This window comes from Melanerpes formicivorus, unplaced genomic scaffold, assembly GCF_026170545.1.
Source record: "Melanerpes formicivorus ecotype bairdi unplaced genomic scaffold, bMelFor1.0.p_v2 SCAF_5, whole genome shotgun sequence".
NCBI lineage: Eukaryota > Metazoa > Chordata > Aves > Piciformes > Picidae > Melanerpes > Melanerpes formicivorus.
Window position 1 is genome coordinate 24,905,691 of NW_027142357.1, and position 17,714 is coordinate 24,923,404.

At 56.3% G+C, this 17,714-nt stretch overlaps 2 protein-coding genes across 11 annotated transcripts; one reads left to right on the top strand and one right to left on the bottom strand.

The window, feature by feature from the left end:
* Positions 1–378: 378 nt before the first annotated feature.
* Positions 379–7,328, bottom strand: ANKZF1 (ankyrin repeat and zinc finger peptidyl tRNA hydrolase 1). Of its 10 annotated transcripts, XM_068138833.1 has the most exons (15): positions 6,885–7,095; positions 6,494–6,603; positions 6,003–6,105; positions 5,467–5,651; positions 5,064–5,179; positions 4,629–4,782; positions 4,181–4,403; positions 3,931–4,032; positions 3,575–3,748; positions 3,352–3,456; positions 2,266–2,539; positions 1,520–1,631; positions 1,236–1,403; positions 1,051–1,121; positions 379–499 (listed from the first exon to the last, which is right to left on the bottom strand). In XM_068138833.1, exons 1-15 carry the CDS (start codon positions 7,003–7,005, stop codon positions 379–381), a joined length of 2,139 nt encoding a protein of 712 aa, XP_067994934.1. In that variant the 5' UTR covers positions 7,006–7,095. The 10 variants fall into 10 exon arrangements, with proteins under 10 accessions (XP_067994934.1, XP_067994924.1, XP_067994925.1 ...); XM_068138823.1 differs by adding an exon at positions 7,294–7,328 and having other exon boundaries at positions 1,051–1,403; positions 4,181–4,782; positions 6,885–7,054; XM_068138824.1 differs by adding an exon at positions 7,249–7,301 and having other exon boundaries at positions 1,051–1,403; positions 4,181–4,782; positions 6,885–7,054.
* A 150-nt stretch (positions 7,329–7,478) lies between these two features.
* On the top strand, positions 7,479–17,560 carry ATG9A (autophagy related 9A). The gene is made up of 14 exons (XM_068138822.1): positions 7,479–7,670; positions 7,913–7,955; positions 9,127–9,192; positions 9,476–9,637; positions 9,731–9,872; positions 10,739–11,487; positions 11,817–11,970; positions 12,196–12,375; positions 13,241–13,486; positions 13,780–14,000; positions 14,398–14,515; positions 14,702–14,924; positions 15,058–15,200; positions 15,286–17,560. The coding sequence occupies exons 1-14, from the start codon at positions 7,568–7,570 to the stop codon at positions 15,289–15,291; spliced, it is 2,556 nt and encodes an 851-aa protein (XP_067994923.1). The 5' UTR covers positions 7,479–7,567; the 3' UTR covers positions 15,292–17,560.
* Positions 17,561–17,714: the final 154 nt, after the last annotated feature.

The following is a 17,714-nucleotide window of genomic DNA, read 5'->3' on the forward strand; positions in this document are numbered from 1 at the left end:
CCAGGAGAGAGGGCAAAGCACAGGCCAGAGGGTGCTCACAAGTGTGGCTTGGAGGTAGCTTAGAGCTGCACAGTCCAGATGTGTCAGGATCTGTTCTACCATTACAGGCAGTAGGCTATAATGGAGCCAGGAGAAAAGCTGGCAGCAGGCCCCCTGGCTGGAGTCAAGCCATGAAACAGTCCCATCCTCTAACACTAGCACCAGGGGACCTCCCATGTAACATCCCCAGAGCCACCACCCAGAGTGACATTCTTGTACTGGGCTTTGCTAGAGTTGCCCCAGAGCATGACCTGGCCCGCTCCGTTCCTCTGAGCAGTACTGCTCCACATACTCTCCCTCACTGCAGTGCCCAGTCCTTGACAGCAGCAGTGCCCAGCCTTACGTGTGGCTGGCACGGGCCTGGCGGTGGGTTTGCAGGCAGGCCGTGGAGCAGAAGGAGAAGTCAAGGTAATGGAAAGGGACCCGGCCCAGCAGCGACTCGCCACAATGCCAGCAGCGACTGCAAGAAAAAGCAGAGCAGGCCCTGAGCAAAGGGGCATTTGCAAGAGGGTTACAGAAAGACAGGGTTCACTAGGCTGGGACACAAGACACCAGGAGCATGAGGAAGCTGAAGCTCCTCTGGTCCTTGATGCCTGATATGCTCAGCCAGCAGCTTGGCCAAGACTTCCTCTCTGCAGGGGATACTGCATGGAAGTGTGGTGTGAGGCAGGCTGAAGATGGGGGAATTTGACCCCATACAAGGCCCTGCCCCTGACCAGATCAGCACTGGGAAGGCTGGCTGCGCCCAAACCTGTGGGGTGACATAGAAAGAAGGGAGATGGGATATGCAGTCAGGGATAGGAGCAGGTATGGGCCGACTTGCTGTGGAACTGGCTGCCACTAGACCAAGTTAACCTTTGTTGAGTATTTCAGGGTGACAGGGCAAGAAAGCTTTCACACAGGCACCAATGGGAATTGACAGGAATAGCTTTAGACTGGAAATGAGAAATGAAACAAGCAGGGCGGGGAACAGCTGCGCTGGGACAGTTTGTGGAGCCATGCTGCTGTTACCTGATGTTGGTAAGAGTTGTGCTGGTGTCTTGCAGCTGTGCAGCCAGCCTGCGCTCGGCGGCCAGGGCCCTCTGGAGAACACAGAGACAGCTCAGCCCCAGCAGCCCCTGGGAGCTGCTGTGCCCACAGCCCACATCAGCACTGCCCTTGTTGGGCTGTATCCCCTTCCCCATGCATGGCCTCACCTTCTCCCTGTCAGACAGGGCTGCAAACCACTGCTTCTCTTTCTGCTCCTGCTCCAAACGCTGCTGCTCCTCCTGCTGCGCCTGCTCCCGCTGCTTCCGCTGGGCTTTCTGTGCCCGCTTCTTCTCCAGCTTTTTGGCCTCCATCTCCTGCGTCAGGGGCCCCGGCACCTGGGGGCAGTCAGCATCTCCCGCTGAGCAAGGGCCAAGGGCACAAGTGGGCGAGAGGTGCTTTGCTGTGGGGTCCCTCAGCCCCCAGAAGGCAGCAGCAGATGGCAGCCACCCACCTTGGCACGCTTGTAGTCGTACTTGTCTGGATGGTCCACCATGAACTTGCGGAAGGCGTTGCGGGTCACTTTGTCAGCAGAGACACAGTAGGGGGTCCTGTCTTGCCTGTCTCTGTGAGACAAGGAAGGCCAGCTAACCCTGACATCTTGCTGCCTATGGCCCACTTGGGCTGAGTCCAGGGTCTTTCTAGGGATGCCTGATGGGTACTGCAGGCCAGGGGATCACAGCCATGGAGGGAAAAGTTGCTTATCTCTATACTGGAATTCCCCAAATCCTCCCTTTCTTGCGTCTCAAATGTCCTGCAAAGGGTGGGCTCATCCCCACCCTCTGAACTGCCTACCAATAAACCTAGGAGCACTGTGGGGCATTGCCTCTGCCAGACCAGGCAAGCAGAGAATTGTGATTCAGTTCTTAGGCCTCCCATAACAAGTCCAGATATCTTGCTTCGGAGAGACTAACCCAAGCTGTCCCAGGACAAAGCTTGCACCAGACTCCTGTGGTGAAGAGTAAGAGTAATTGACCAGTGGAATAGGCTGCCCAGGGAGGTGGTGGAGTCACCATCCCTGGAAGTGTTCAAGAAAAGATTGGATGTGGCACTTGGAGCCATGGTTTAGCTGTCAGGAGGTGTTAGCTATTAGGTAATAGATTGGACTTGATCTCTCAGGTCTTTTCCAACCTGGCTGATTCTGTGAGTTGCTGGACTCCTACAGCAGAAGCTCAACTACTGAGTGCCCTGTAGCCATACCTGAGAGCAGGGTCTGCACCTGCCTTCAGCAGCAGGCACACAGCATTGGCCTTCCCTGCCCGTGCTGCCACATGAAGCAGGGTGCAGCCACCCTCATCCATGGGCTGGTTGAGCAGGGAGCGTGCTGTATTCAGGGGCTGGGTGCCTTCTCTGTCCTCACTGTCCACCAGTAGCCCGTCGCTCTCCGGCACACCCAGGAGGTGTGACAACATCCCCACATCCCCTGTTTTGCAGGCAGTGAAGAGGGCATTGCGGAGCTGGGTCTGAGGGTCTCCTGTTAGGGAAGAACAGGGAGAGGAGTCTGACAGCTCCCTGAGCAGAGCAGTGCTCTGGTCTGAGAGGTGTGCTGGGGTAACACAGCTCGCTCTCCCCCAGCACAGAAGTAAGGGAAAGTAACACAAACCCCCAGATTCTGGGTCGAGACAGAGAGCTTTACTGGGAATGAGTTAACACAATGCACAATTACCTTGGCCTATTTGCAGAAAAGTGCAGCAAAATGCAGAAGCAGCAGCAGAAGCCAGCAACTACCCCCCTCAACCCCTGACCTGCAGCCAGCCCAGCCAAAAAGACCAATACCCCAAACCTGGAAACTGAAAGCAGCAACCAGGGAGCTTCTCATGGTATAATCTGAACGTCAAGCCCAATAATACTGGGCTGCAGCTAGCACTTTAATTTTGAAGCTAGCATGACAGCAGTATGGTATCGTGTATCAGCAGCAGATTCAACTCAACCCATGACACTAGGAGAAACATACAGCCCAGTTAAAGCACTGTCCTGCTAGCTGGATTTGGGCACTGCAGGATCTCCAGCACCTTCAGAGTCTATGACAACATGCCATGGCACTGCTGGGCACTCCCACCAGCAGACAAGCCCTCTCCTGATGTGAGGCCTACTCCAATTTCCCTGCTCCAACACACCTGCCTCAGCCTAGTGCTACCTGCTCTGACCACACATCACTCAAAGGCTACAGCCATCCTACACCAAACTGCTCTGGATACCTGCATGTCAACATGCTCTTTACCCTGCTGTGAAGCCACCAGCAATTGGAGCAGGCAACTACACCACCTAGCTCCTGACATCACTTACCTTCATTACCCCAGGGAAGAGGCTGACCTGCAGCCTCCTCCTGCAGCTCTATCACCTGCTCTGGGCCAGGCTGCCCATGCAACTGCATCTCTTCAGCATGGGGTCCTGTACAGGGAGCACATGATGAGGAAGAGGGTCAGGGCCAGCTGGCACCCCAGCCACCATAGCAGGTTTCTTCCCCAGTGCCTTCCTACATTGTCCCTGGTCAGTTCTTCCCCCTCACCTTTCTCTACTTTCTTGTTCCTTTTCCTCCTTTTGCAGTTTCGCTTAGGCACCACTTTGAACTCCTGAAGGTGTAAGGTCCCCAGTGTCATTTCCACAGTCTCCAGTTTCTCTTCAGGGCTTTCCTCCTCTTCTTGCTCCTCCTCTGGGGCTGAGGCAGGTGATAAGACAGGGCCTGAGGCCCCACACAGCATGGGTCACTAAGGGCTCTCAGCCAAGCACACCCTGCCCTTCTGCCCAGCACAAGGCTGTGTGCTGCAGATCCCCACTGTGGTGCCAGGCCCTGTCACAGGGCTGCACATCTGGTCCTGTGCTATTACCCCAGACATCCCTGCTTGTTCTCTAGCTCAAGCTCACCACTTTTGTCCTTCTGCACAGGATCCATTTGCACTTTCTGCTGCCTTTTCTGCCAGCTCTTCCGGGGGGACCCTGTGATGTCTTCCACAGGTGTGTCCTTCCCTGGGCATCAAGGGTGCTCCTGTCATTCCTTAGTGACAGGGAGCACCCCATGTCTCCAGGAGATGAGAGCTGGCACCTCAGCTCCATAAAGCAGTGTCCCCTAACACACACAGGATTAGGTCACTGCACCTGGGCTGGGCTGACTCACCATACACCTGCAGGCTGGCCAGCACGGTATGGACTCGCAGCACTTCGCGCAGGGTGGCCCTGCGGGTGCTGAGGGGGATGTGGCAGACACGAGGGTCACTTTGGGTGAGGGGTGGGTTCCTGCCACCAAAGAGCAGCGCACGGTTGTGACGAGGAGCCCGCAGGAAGATGCGCTGAGCTTCCTTCAGGTGCTGGGCCCAGGCTGCCAGCAGGTCCTGAATATCCTGGGGAGTAAGATGAAGCACCATGGGGACCTGAGCACACCGAGTGGGCACACACAGGTCGGTAGCAGAGACAAACCCAGGATACAGCAGACTCAGTTGGGTTTTGACCCTCTTCCAGAGTTCACAGCCCACCCATGCCCTCCAGCAGCAGCATGTTACCACCCCATGGAGGCAGCCAGAAAAAGATCTCCCTGCCAAAAGCCCAGTGCTGTGGTCCAGCCCCACCTTGAGAAGAGCAGCCTCATTGTAACGCCGCAGGGAGGCTCCAGCCGACCTGGGTGCTGACCCTGGGCTCTGAGCATCCCGCAGGCCCTGTGCTGTGCCCTGCCGGGCTCGCACTGTGTACCGGTGAAAGGTCTTGTGCTCCTGCATCTCAGGGCTGTGGAGAGAAGCAGGCATGAGCATCAGGACTCCATGAATGGAGAGGAAATGAGTTGATGTTACTGGGACCCCAGAGAGCTTGTGGCTTGCCCCTGGGGCCCTAAAGATTAACAGCTCGGGCTTGCAGCATGGCTGGGCTTAACCAACTCAAGCAAACATTAGGAACTGTGGGTGCCCAGGGTGTGGTAAGCATTGGGGTGGAGAACTAGGGAGGGCATGACCATCCAATGACTAGCCCTACTTACTTATCCTTGCTTGGCTCTGCTCCTCTGTACTCACCCTCGGAAGACAGCTCCTGCAAAGTGCCCGCCGCCCATCATCAACACAACCCAGCACGTGCTTGTATTGAGGCTCTGCAACGACTTCATCAGCTCTGCTGGCTCCTCACTGACACCCTGAGACACAGACACCCCTGCTAGCAAGACCAGGATTACCTTGTTATGTCTGCTGTCCTCTGGGACAAGACTAGCCCCTCTGCTGGCAGCAGAAGCAGGTTTCTGGGAGCACCCCAGACAAAAAAATCCAAACACACAGGCCACAAGCAAGAACCAAGGCTTGGACCAGGCACCAGAGACCAATGCTTCCATCATGGGATGGGAGGGACCACCCGGCAGATGTCAACACCCCAGTGCCACCTGTCTTTTCCGAGGTCCCTCCCCCAACAAGCTGGGCTGTGACTTGCCTCCTTGGTGCCCACCACACAGCGGTAGGCAGAGATGAGCTGGCCCTTTGCATTGCGGAGCAGCACCTTGTGGGACCTGGGGACTGAGAGACGCTTGGGGCTGAAGCTGGCAGAGGGCAGGGACTCTGACTCACTGCCTGTGTCAGAGCTCTCCGAATCTGACCCCGAGATGCTGGAAACATCACCTGCACAAGAAAGAAAAGGGAGCAAGGCAAAGGTTAACCAACAGCTTCCTCAAAACTATGCAGGTGGCTCCAGCGGCCAGCAAATAATCCTAGAAATATCCTATCTCACACTCTACATATCACAAGGGGACTGGGGCTGGGGAGAGAGGCATTTGAACCTCTTGTTTCCCAGATATGCACAGGTATGGCTTAGGTAGAACACTTCCTTCTACCCAGGAGTCAGCAGGGCTCACAAGCAGTGCCGGATCCCCAGAGACGCCCCAAGGGCAGAATAAAGGGTCTGTAAGGTGGCAGGGGTTGCCAGAGGGCTGACAGCTTCTGGGCTCTGCTGAGGGCACCCTTGTTCCTCACCTGTGCGGGTCTTCTCCTCAAACACTTCTACTGGCAGTGTCTGGCGTCCCAGGAGTCTCTGCTTCAGGTTGAAGCGGTGCCAGTCAAGATGGTAGTGTTCAGTCTGTGGAGGAAAGAGGTATGAGCTGGCAGGGTCTTGGTGGCCCACGGAAGCTCCCATATCTAAAGGCCCTCAGGTGACAGACCCCCAGGGCTAAACTGATGCTGGGGCCCTGCAGTGATCCCGAGTGGATGACTATAGTACATTAAAGAGTTAGCCACCTAACAGTTAACCTGAACAGGCACAGGCCTGTGCCACACATACCATTTACCTCCACTAAATGAGATTTTAAGCACTAATATGCTGGGTCTGGGTGCCAGGTCCCAACAGGACACAGGAAGTAGCCAGCCTTGGGCTGTGATGTGTTGGGGCTAAGCCTCTGCAGCAGGACCCCATCATGCCAGCCCCACTCCCCACTCCCTTCTCACGCTCACCACTTGGCCCTGCTCACCTGCTCCTCCCGGCTGCCAAACACCTGCCTGCAGGTCAAGCAGCACATCCGCTCTGGCACCTCGGGTACCCTGTAGACCTTCTCTTCCCTGCTGGTGGCTAGGAATTTGTCTGGAAGAAGGAAGGGCTGTGTACAGATGTCTCCCCAAACAACAATGCAAGGAACAAGACCTCGTGGATCCCTTCTCAGCTACCCAATGAGCCCTTATGTCTGTTGAAGGGTTTCAGTGTCCTTGGGGTAACACCAAGAAAGCCCATTTACCCACTCACCAGGCAGTGAAGGCCAAGCTCCAGGGCTGCCACTTGAGTTGTGCTGGGGACAGAGCTCCTTCATGGCTTGGAGCTGCTGTACATGAGCTCCCACCCCACTGGCCCCCTGAAGCCCCACGCACCGTGGTTCACTGGTGCAGGTTCGGTGGCGTCCGCAGCAACTCCAGTGACCAGGGTTAGCCCGTGAAGGAAGAGAGGGTCTTGAGCAGCATCGAAAACGGATATGATCTCTGGGGTCGGCATCGCTCTTGCTCCCAACAGAGAAGACGACGTCTGAGGGACGGGCACGGCCCTGGGAACCACACGTGGATTATCGGAGGACCTCCTTTCCGAGGTCTGCGCCCCATGGGCCCACCCCTCTCCCTCTGCCCAAGCCTTCCCTGCGGCCGCTGCCCCCGGGATCCCCCCAACGCCGTCATTCCCCTGCGGAAGCGATCCCTCCCGCCCAGCGTCCTCCCCGCGACCCCACGGTCCCGAAGCTGTTACTCCAAAGATTCCGCCAGCAAGGGGGACACGCGCCCCGTCACTCACGAGCCGGCTCTGCCGCTCGGTCCCGGAAGCACACCTCAGCTGCCTACGTCACATCCTGTTTGGGTACAGGCCGCCGTTAGGCTCAGCCCAGCCCACCGCCCTCTCATCTTTCCATTGGCTATTCCTCGTCCTGCCCCGCAACTCCTATTGGGCAACGCGGCCGCCAGTCGCGAGGTGGGCGGAGCTGGGGGCCGAGCGGGCCGGGCCGGGCCGGGGCCAGGCCGGGCCGGGGCCGTGGCCGTGGCCGGTGGCGGCGGCGGCGCGCGGCCCCGCCATGGCCCACTTCGAGACGCAGTACCAGCGCCTGGAGAGCTCCTCTACCGAGTCACCTCCCGGTGGCGGCGACCTGCTTGTCCACGTCCCCGAGGGCGCCAAGTGTGAGCGGCGGCACCGGCATCGGGGAGATGGGGCCTGGTCTGAGCCTGAGGGTAGCGGGGTGGGGAAGCGTAAGGCGGTGGAGGTCTTGGGGTTCGGGGGAGCATCCAGGGAGCGAGGGCAACCGCTGATGGAGGCTGTGGGGCCTCAAGGGGCTCGGGACGGGCAAGAGGTGGGTTTGTCTCCCACAGGCAGGAAGGTTTGGTGTATTGGACAATCTCTCACCCTACACTTCTTCCTTCAGCTCCATGGCATCACATTGAGAACCTGGACCTCTTCTTCTCTCGCATATCCTTTGTCAGGAGGCTCAGGCAGGATGCACCCCACTGCCTTCTGGGCTCTCGGTGCTAGTGGAAACACAGAGCTGTCCCGGAGGATACCATATGGCTGCAGAGGGGCTGGGAGATGGCAGAACTCAGATCCCTGACACCCCATCCCTGTAGGGTGCTGTCACCCAACACTGAAGGGTCAGGCAGGTTCTTTTAGGGATCCTTAGCAGAGTGGTGACGATACTAAGCTGTAGTTATAATACAAGTTTTATTTTCTTAACGTGGTTTTATTATTAGCATTCAGAATCAGAGTAGCACAGAATTTCTGAAAGCAGAATCAGCATAGTACAGTTTTATAAGTAGCCTAGCACAGGATTTTATTCCACTTACAGTGATTTTGTATAGCTTATGGTTTCTAATCACTGGGACTCTCTGCAGGGAGGTTGTGTTTGTTGTATCAGTATAACAATCATAATCTAGACTCAGAAGTCATACAAAAGACCACAAGTCACTCAGTCCTCGGAGGAATCAGATGGCAGTGGAGGCTTCCCTGAAGATGCTGAGGGGTCCTAGGTCTTGCTGTCCAACAGCAGTTCCAGTCCAAGTTCCCACTTGGGGCTTTAGGCTCCTTGATCTTGTGAACAGCGCTCTATGTCCTTTTACATTTCCACGCTCTCTGCTGGGGTTGTCACTGCCATCAGGTTGTCCAAGTGCCTCGGTTGCTCAAGGCTGGTAAGGAAGGGATCAGTCAGCCTGTTGCCCAGCAATCTTGAGGCAGGCAGGGAGAAAAAAAATATATTTGGTTGGTTTACTTGGTATTACAAGATTTTCAGGGCCTGATAGTGAGGGTAAGGGAACTAACAGATGACCTGTTTGGTTACAGAGAATGGCTGCTTGCTTTATAAACTGGCATTAGCTAACTACATTATCAGGGTCAGGAGCAGGGGTACCAGTCACAGGTGCTGCAGTTTTGCTGTCCTCTTATGCCAGCTATGTTTTGCCTGGACAGAGCATGTTTTGCTGTAGTGGAAAAGTAACTTGCTGATGAATAGGTGTGGGAAGGGGTTTCCCTTGATGGAGGATGGAGACTTGGCTGGGCAGCTGTTGATGTCAGTGGCATGGACATGCCTCTCCATCCTGCATCAGAGGAAAGGAGTCTCCAAACTGTTCTCCTTGACTGTAGCTTTCACGTTTATAACCTGCATCAGAAAAATGGCTTCACCTGCATGCTCATTGGAGAGATCTTCGAGCTCATGTAAGTGCAGGTTTCCCTTCTGTTGTGGCTCTGGCAGCTGCTGAGGAACAGCCACAGGGATCTACCAAGCTCCTGTAGCTGAGTGGGTGGGAACTGTCTTCTCATCCCTTTGGTAGGGTTTTCTATGCCCCAAACTTGCATTCCGGTTCAAGAAGCTGGTGCTCATGAACTTTCCTGCTGCTGTGGCTGTGGGAATGCATCTCTGTGACATGTGACCCTTTGCTGCTTCACATTTTGGGGGGCAGAAGGGCGATTCCTTCATGCCTGATGCCTTTTTTCACAGGCAGTTCATCTTCGTGGTGGCGTTCACCACCTTTCTTATCAGCTGTGTTGATTATGACATCCTCTTTGCCAACAAAGCAGTAAATCATAGCCAGCATCCCAGTGAGCCCATTAAGGTGACTCTGCCAGATGCCTTCTTGCCTCCGAATGTCTGCAGTGCAAGGTAGGGGCATTATAGACACAGTTGTTGCTCTCTCAGGTACTTGAGCCGCCTGCCTGGTCCTGTCTCTTACTGCCTGTCTCTTCTTGGTTGCAGAATCCAGGCAAACAGCTTCCTCATCTGCATCCTGGTGATAGCTGGGGTTTTCTGGATCCACCGACTTGTCAAATTTATCTACAACATTTGCTGCTACTGGGAGATTCACTCTTTCTACATCAATGCCCTCAAAATCCCTATGGTAAGTAGCTGGGCCAAGGGCCACCTGCAGGGACACAAGAGTCATTTGCCAGCCGGTGAGGAGTATCTCACCTTCAATCCTCTCTGAATCCAGCTTCTCCAGGATATCTGTAAGGAGCACTCTTCCCTCTGCTCCATGAGAATACATCTCCTTTCAGCCTTTTCTCCATCAGCTGATTTACTCAGTGTTAACTCCTCTCTGCCCAGCCTGCCTCTCTGCCTGCTGGCACACAGCTCTGCCATTTGCCACCCAAAATGTTTATCCTTTGGTGATGGCCTTTTCTGTGATGCCTTTCAACAGAGAACGCATGAGCAAGGATATTCTTGTACCTGTCTGGGTTGTGGACAATGTCATCTTCCTTGCTTACTGTGGGGGGAAACTGGGACATGGAGGTTGGGCTGGAGGCTTGCACATAGACCCTATCGCAGAGTCCTTGCTCTGATGGACAACATCAGGTGTGTGTGTATGCCTAGAGGGAAGACTGTCTTGAGGAAGGTGGGGTGAGCCAAGAGGCTTGGTTTGTCCCCAGCTTTTCCACAGGCTCCCTCTGGGATGTTGCTTTGCTGTTTCCCTTCTGACTCCACTTGGCAGCTGTGGGAGGACCCTTGGGAGCCTGGAGCTGTGTTCATGGTTCCAAGGCAACTGGTGTGTGAGTGGCTGGGAAAGAGTCATCTGCACTAATCTAGGGGTAAAGGGCGCTGGGGCAAGGTACGGGGTTTGCTTGCTGCGGGAGTGCAGGAGGTATCTTGCATGTGCCTCATTGGCACCCTGAGGCCTACACCGGGACCTGCTGTTTAAGTGGGCTCAGCCCAGCCTCTGTCCTTTGACACATCCTGCCCCTAACCTTGCTCCTTGCTCCCTTCCAGTCCACCCTGCCGTACTACACCTGGCAGGAGGTGCAGGCCCGCATCGTGCAGATCCAGAAGGAGCACCAGATCTGCATCCACAAGAAGGAGCTGACAGAGCTTGACATCTACCACCGCATTCTGCGCTTCAAGAACTACATGGTGGCCATGGTGAACAAGTCACTGCTGCCTATCCGCTTCCGCCTGCCCCTGCTGGGAGACACTGTCTTCTACACACGTGGGCTCAAGTATAACTTTGAGCTTATCTTCTTCTGGGGGCCCGGCTCCCTCTTTGAAAACGAGTGGAGCCTGAAGACTGAGTACAAACGGGCTGGGAACCGCCTGGAGCTGGCCGAGAAGCTCAGCACTCGCATCCTCTGGATTGGCATTGCTAACTTCCTCCTCTGCCCACTCATCCTCATCTGGCAGATCCTCTATGCCTTCTTCAGCTACACAGAGATCCTGAAGCGAGAGCCGGGCAGCCTGGGTGCCCGCTGCTGGTCTCTCTATGGACGCTGTTATCTCCGTCACTTCAACGAGCTGGACCACGAACTGCACTCACGCCTCAGCAAGGGGTACAAGCCAGCTTCCAAGTACATGAACTGCTTTATCTCCCCACTCCTCACCATTGTGGCCAAGAATGTGGCCTTCTTTGCTGGCTCCATCCTGGCTGTGCTCATCGCTCTCACCATCTATGATGAGGATGTGCTGGCTGTCGAGCACGTCCTGACCACAGTCACCCTGCTTGGGGTGGGCATCACTGTGTGCAGGTGAGGTGGGTCTCTGCTGCTCCTGTGCTGCCAGCTCTGTGGGCAGCTGTGGGCCTGACAATCATCCATGCAAACCTGCTCTTTGGTTGCAAGTGGACTTAAATCTTCTTGAGTGAAAGGCACAGCTGGGAGAGTCAGGAGCAGAAGCAGGTAGTGGTGATCCTAGGTGCAGTGATTGTATATGAAGGCTGGGCAGGCAGGAAGGGTTAGTTTGGGAGTGAAAGCTACATGTGGAGCTCTGAACTGGGTCAGTTACCGTGGTCTCTCAGGATGAGGTCTCTCAAGAACTGAGATGTGATGCTGTGATGTTTACTTGTCCTGTCCTACAGGTCTTTCATCCCTGACCAGCACCTGGTGTTTTGCCCAGAGCAGCTGCTGCGAGTCATCCTAGCACATATCCACTACATGCCTGACCACTGGCAGGGCAATGCCCACCGCTATGAGACCAGGGACGAGTTTGCCCAGCTCTTCCAGTACAAAGCGGTGAGCTTGGGTAGCATAGGGCTGGAATGGGGATTTGCCCCCATCCCTGCAGGAGGGAGAAGCTGCTGGAGAGCCAAGCAGCTCCTGGGCTGGCAGAAGAACAAAGCAACTTTCTCAGAGACACCCTGCCCCAGAAGATGGAGGGCAGGAGATGGGCTGGCTTTGGGATTGTGAGGTTTTTTGATATCCTCAAGCTTGTGCTGAGCCCATCATCTCTGTGCTTAGGTCTTCATCCTCGAGGAGCTGCTGAGTCCCATCATTACCCCCCTGATCCTCATTGTCTTCCTGCGGCCCAAGTCCCTGGACATCGTTGACTTCTTCCGCAACTTCACGGTGGAGGTGGTGGGAGTGGGCGACACCTGCTCCTTTGCCCAGATGGATGTGCGCCAGCATGGCCACCCAGCGGTAGGTCCCATGGGTGGTGGGAAAGCAGCCTGGGCTCCTCACCGTCTTGTTTGCCCTTTTAGACCCTTAAAAGGCTGTAACTCATTACTCCTGGCAGCCCACAGGCCAGCCCAGCCACCTGCCTCTCTGCTTGGTGTCTGAGGCTGCCAGCACAGGTCACCAGTCCCCAGAGGGCTTTGGTGGCTTGGCCGTGATGATCAGCCTGGTATTTTGTGAACGAGGCTTTGGCTTTTCTTTATGTGATGTCATTGCCTGTCTTTGCAACCAAGAGTCCTGTGCCCTCAGGAGAGAGGAACTGGAGATATTTGGGCATTTAGGTGTGAGAACTGACTTAATGGAGCTGGGTTGCTTGTGCCCAGGAGAGAGGCAGCTGTGGGAACATGAGAAGCATTTTCTAATAAGATCTAGTGCAGAAAGAAAGGGGATCCATCTGCTTCCTGTGCTTTTGAATTTAGGTTATTTGACTGGGAAGACCCCCTTATGACAGGGCCATGAACTGGATGGGAGTAGACTCTCTGACAGGAAGCTTTTAGAAGCAGTCATTTGTTGGCTGTAGTTGCTTCTGTTGCAAACTGAAGAGTGCAAGACAAGGCTTTCAGCTGTGTATTTTATGACTGGTTGCTGTCTCCCCTGCAGCACTGCATGTTCTGAGGTGGAAGTGGAAGATGCTCTGCTTGCTACTTCTGCCCCAGGCTATGAGGGCTAGACAAGTATGGGGCTTCTGGTGTGGTACCCCTGTGTGGAGCCATGGCCCAGCTTATGCTGGGTGTTGTGTGCTTTGCCCAGTCGGATCGCAGGATTATCAGGAGGCCTAGTCAGGGTATAAAGCAGACCCTGTCCCTCATTACCTGTCTGTGCTCCACAGTGGATGTCAGCCGGAAAGACAGAGGCCTCCATTTACCAGCAGGCTGAAGACGGCAAGACAGAGCTGTCCCTCATGCACTTTGCCATCACCAACCCTAAGTGGCAGCCACCCCGCGAGAGCACGGCCTTCATTGGCTACCTGAAGGAGCGGGTGCACCGTGACAGCAGCATCGCCCTGGCTCAGCAGGCTGTGCTTCCCGAGAACGCACTCTTCAGCTCCATCCAGTCCCTGCAGTCGGAGTCCGAGGTGCTGGGGCTTGGGGGATGCTCATGGGGTGCTTTCTGGGAGCTGACAAACTGATAATCAGGCCCTCTGTGCAATTTTGCTCTTGCCTGGGCCATATCTGGGGATGCAAATATGATCGATCAGCACTAGCTGGACTGTTGCTGGGTTTCTAGATAAGGCAGTGGGCTGTGCTGAGGCCCTGTGAGGTGGGAGCAGGGCTGAGAGAGCTGGATTGCCTCAGTTCTATGTCACTGGCTGGGATCAGCCCTCCAAGTCTGCACAGAAGACTGATTCTCTCCATTTTAACTCTGCAGCCTCACAGCCTAATTGCCAATGTGATAGTGGGCTCCTCAGCGCTGGGCTTCCACATGGGCCGGGATGGACAGGCGTCCCGCCATCTCTCTGAAGTGGCCTCGGCCCTGCGTTCCTTCTCCCCACTTCAGTCTGCCCAGCAGCCTCCCAGTGGCTTCCAGGCATCAGGGAGGGATGGAGAGGGAGCCCAGCCTCGGGGTGCCAGTGCCATGACAGCCTCTGGGTAAGCTGCTAGCTGGAAAGGGGTGTCCAAACACCTCACAGATCCCTTAAACCTTTGTCCAGTTGCCATCATGTTGTCCTAGGTGCATGCTGGCATTTATTTCTCAGCCTGGGAGAGCAAGGGATACACTAACAAGGAGAGTTAGGTCCAGGTGCTTAGTCTGGCCCCAAAGGACAGTGCCTGGGGTTCTGGTGTTCTCCTGTAGGTCCTGCTGTGGTGAGAAGAGGCAGTGCCAAAGCAGGACTGGTTGCCTTGTACGTCTGGGGAGATGCTACAGGGAGCCCATTTCTACTCAGGCCAGGAGTGGATCTCTGTAGGCCTGACATTAGGGTGGAGAAGGGCTGGGCAGTGTGGGGGGCACCTGGGCAGCAAACACCACTTGTGTGTCCTATGGCAGTGCTGATGCGAGGACTGTGAGCTCGGGGAGCAGCGCCTGGGAGGGTCAGCTGCAGAGCATGATCCTGTCGGAGTACGCCTCCACTGAGATGAGTCTCCATGCACTCTACATGCACGAGGTGAGCAGCCTGGAGCTGGGCCAGCTAGAGGGACACAGGGCCAGGGCAGGCAGAAGCCTTGTCTGGAGTGACTGTGATACCAGTGTGAGTGAGCGTAGAGACCAGTGTGTGTACAGTGCTGCAGAGCAGTTGTGTTCGGGTGCCTGTGCTCTCCCACAGTGGATTCACTCACGTTTTGGCCTGCAGTTGCACAAGCAGCATGCCCAGCTGGAGCCTGAGCGGCACACCTGGCACCGGCGAGAGAGCGACGAGAGCGGGGAGAGCGCCCATGAGGAGCTGGATGCCCAGCGGGGTGCCTCCATCCCCATCCCTCGCTCTGCTAGCTACCCCTTCTCCTCGCCACGGCAGCCTGCTGAGGAGACAGCCACCCTGCAGACTGGCTTCCAGCGGCGATACGGAGGCATCACAGGTAGGGGAGCCGTGGCAGTGGGCTGAACTCCAGGTCAAAGCCCTGGATCCAGTGCCCTGTATAGATTGGCATGAGATGTCTTCCCGTGTCCATCCCCCTGGGTAGCTGATCTTCCTCCTTGCCTCTCCTGCAGACCCGGGCACAGTACACAGAGCCCCATCACACTTTTCCCGCCTCCCACTGGGGGGCTGGGCTGAGGATGGGCAGTCGGCAAGACACCCAGAGCCCGTGCCAGAGGAGAGCTCAGAGGATGAGCTTCCACCACAGGTCCACAAGGTAGGAGTGAAAGCTGCGGTGGAGAGGGGAAATGTGTATTTAGGATGGTCCCAATGGGTGCCAACATGCCCTCTCTGTCTTGCAGGTATAGCCTTGTAGACTGGGGATCTCATGGGGGTTGCAGACTGGGAGCCACCTGGGCAGCAGGATGTGGCATCAGCCTGATTCTTCTCCAGTCCTAAGTGGAGAGGATAGTCCCAGGCTCCATTTTATTGCCATCGGTTGCCGAAGAGACAAAACTGCCGGTCTGGTGGCTTTGCGGTGGCACCTTCTGTCCAGCTGTGTGTCAAGTCAATGCCACTCTGACTCTTGTGGGGTGAATGCGTGTGTGAGTACATACATGTGTCTGTGTTCACATCTGTGTCGTCCGTGTTGGAGGATCTTTGCAGAGCCTGCAAAAGCTGATGTGACCAGGGCTGGTAGTGGGGAGCCGTGGACAGGCTTGGAGGTGGCGGCAGCAGCTGTTGTTCGAAGGGATGTGAGATGGCACCAGCTCCAGATGTCTGCCCAGAGCTGGGACCTGTCTCCAAACTGAAGGCAGGACCTGTTGAGGGAGGTCTAGCCCAGCCTGTAGCAGCACACCTGCCCTGCCTGCAGCCCCAAGGAGGTGCCCAGGACCATGTTTGTCCTCCTGGAGAGGACCAGTGTGCCACTCAGCCCAGGGTGGGACAGCAGTGGGGAGGTCACTTGCCCCTCTGCCCAGGCCCCTCAGAAGGATGGGCCCCTGGCTGCAGCTGGTGTGGATAGGGGTGGGATGTAGAGCTGGTGGGAAGAGCTCTGGCTGGGATCTGAGGATGCTGCTGCTCTTCCTCAACTCTGACGACAGCTGGGCCCATCCCCTACACACATATGAGGGAGGGTCAGTGGGCTGAAATTCCTGGGTCCCTGATGTCCTTCCCAGCTGGAAGCTTTTGTGCTGTACCTCTGGGCTAGGGCAGTATCCTCTCTGCTGGTGGGATATGGGCTGTGAGCAGGTCCTCCTGCACTGCCAAAGAGACTCAGGGCGGGGCAGCCTGCCAGGAGTGCTCGCAGCCCCATTGGAGCCCAGCCTGAAGCTCTCATGTTCTCTGTGTCAGTTCCCTTCCCACTGGCATGTCAGAGGCTTTTTCCCATGCCCAGGCCCGTTGGGTCTGTCCTGATGCAGCCATTTCTGTGGTATCAGGCCTCTCCTTGTCCCCAGGCAAAGGCTATGGTGTGTCTCATGTCTCACCCAGGGACTCCCAGCTCCTCCTTTCCCTGCTGAAACTTGCTTGCAACATTGCTTTGGCTGCTCTGGAGACCTTGTGCTAAGCAGCCGACTTGGGCCAATCAGGGCAAGAAGGGCCACCCTGAACCCCAAAGGGAGAGGCAAACCCCAGTCCAGGCATGGTTACCAGTGTGGGGGAATCAGGATCCCAGCTGTGTAGCGTAGCCTCAGACACGACCTTCCCACCATTGTTCTGGTTCCCCTTTCTTCCAGTGGCAGCTTTTGAGGATCTGCACCCCAGAAAACTCCTGCCCGGCTTTGCTTTCCACTCTCCCTGTTGCCTTTGGCAGGGGCTGCTCACTTTTGCCATGCCCTTTGTGAGCACTGCAGGTCTCCATTGCTGTCCCTGCAGCCCAAGGCTCTCTTCCTCTGCCGGGATTTTTGCCCTCTGCACTTTGGGCCTGGGCTGGGTATGTGCTGCCAAGCCACCTGCTCCCAGGGGGACAGGAACCCCAGCTGAAACCAGAACACCAGGGCATGAGCAGACCTGGGGTGCTCAGGTGGGGGCAGGATCTATGAGTATGGTGGACTCCAGCCTGTGATAGGGAGGGATGGACCAGAGCTGCAGCTGCTCTGGAGTCTGAGAGAGACCAAGTGGAACATGCTGAAGCAGAGCTCATCTCCTTGCTACTGCGGCCAGCACCGAGTCAGGCACGGGGTTGGTGGATCTGGGTACTGTTGGGGTTCTCATATAGAGGAACAGCTGCAACAGCCTTGCTCCAGCTCTGTCTTTGGGCCTGCATGGCACAGTGAAAAAAAACCTGAAAGCAAACCTCCTGGGATGGGAGCTCAAGTTTTCAAGTGGCTTCCCTGGTCACCCTGGCTGCTGCTCTGGGTGGAGGTGAACCTCCCGGGGCTGCGGAACACTGCAGCTGGGCTTCCCACCCGAGTTCCTGCTGGTAACTAAGCTGAGCGCTGGCAGGAGAGAGAGACTTGGCAGGAGCAGGCCAGAGTCCTTGCTGCATGTTGTGCTTGTGTTGTTGGTGTCCCATGTGCATGGCAAGCCACTGCTCTGCATCTCCTGGGCGTGTGGGTGCAGGAGTCCCTGGGGAGTGCGGTATTGCCCCCACCGTGCCCCCGCTGTACAGCTGTCAAATAAAGATGGGCCGTGTCATCCCTGTTGCCTCCGAGTCTCCCTTCACCGTGCAGCAAGCCTGACTCGGCGTAGGGGACCGAGAAGCTGGCCCGGCCGGTGCCGGATGGCAGCAGGAGGCTGCGAGGTGCCTGCTGGGTGGCAGTCGACCGGAGCGGATCCCAGCCGGGATAGG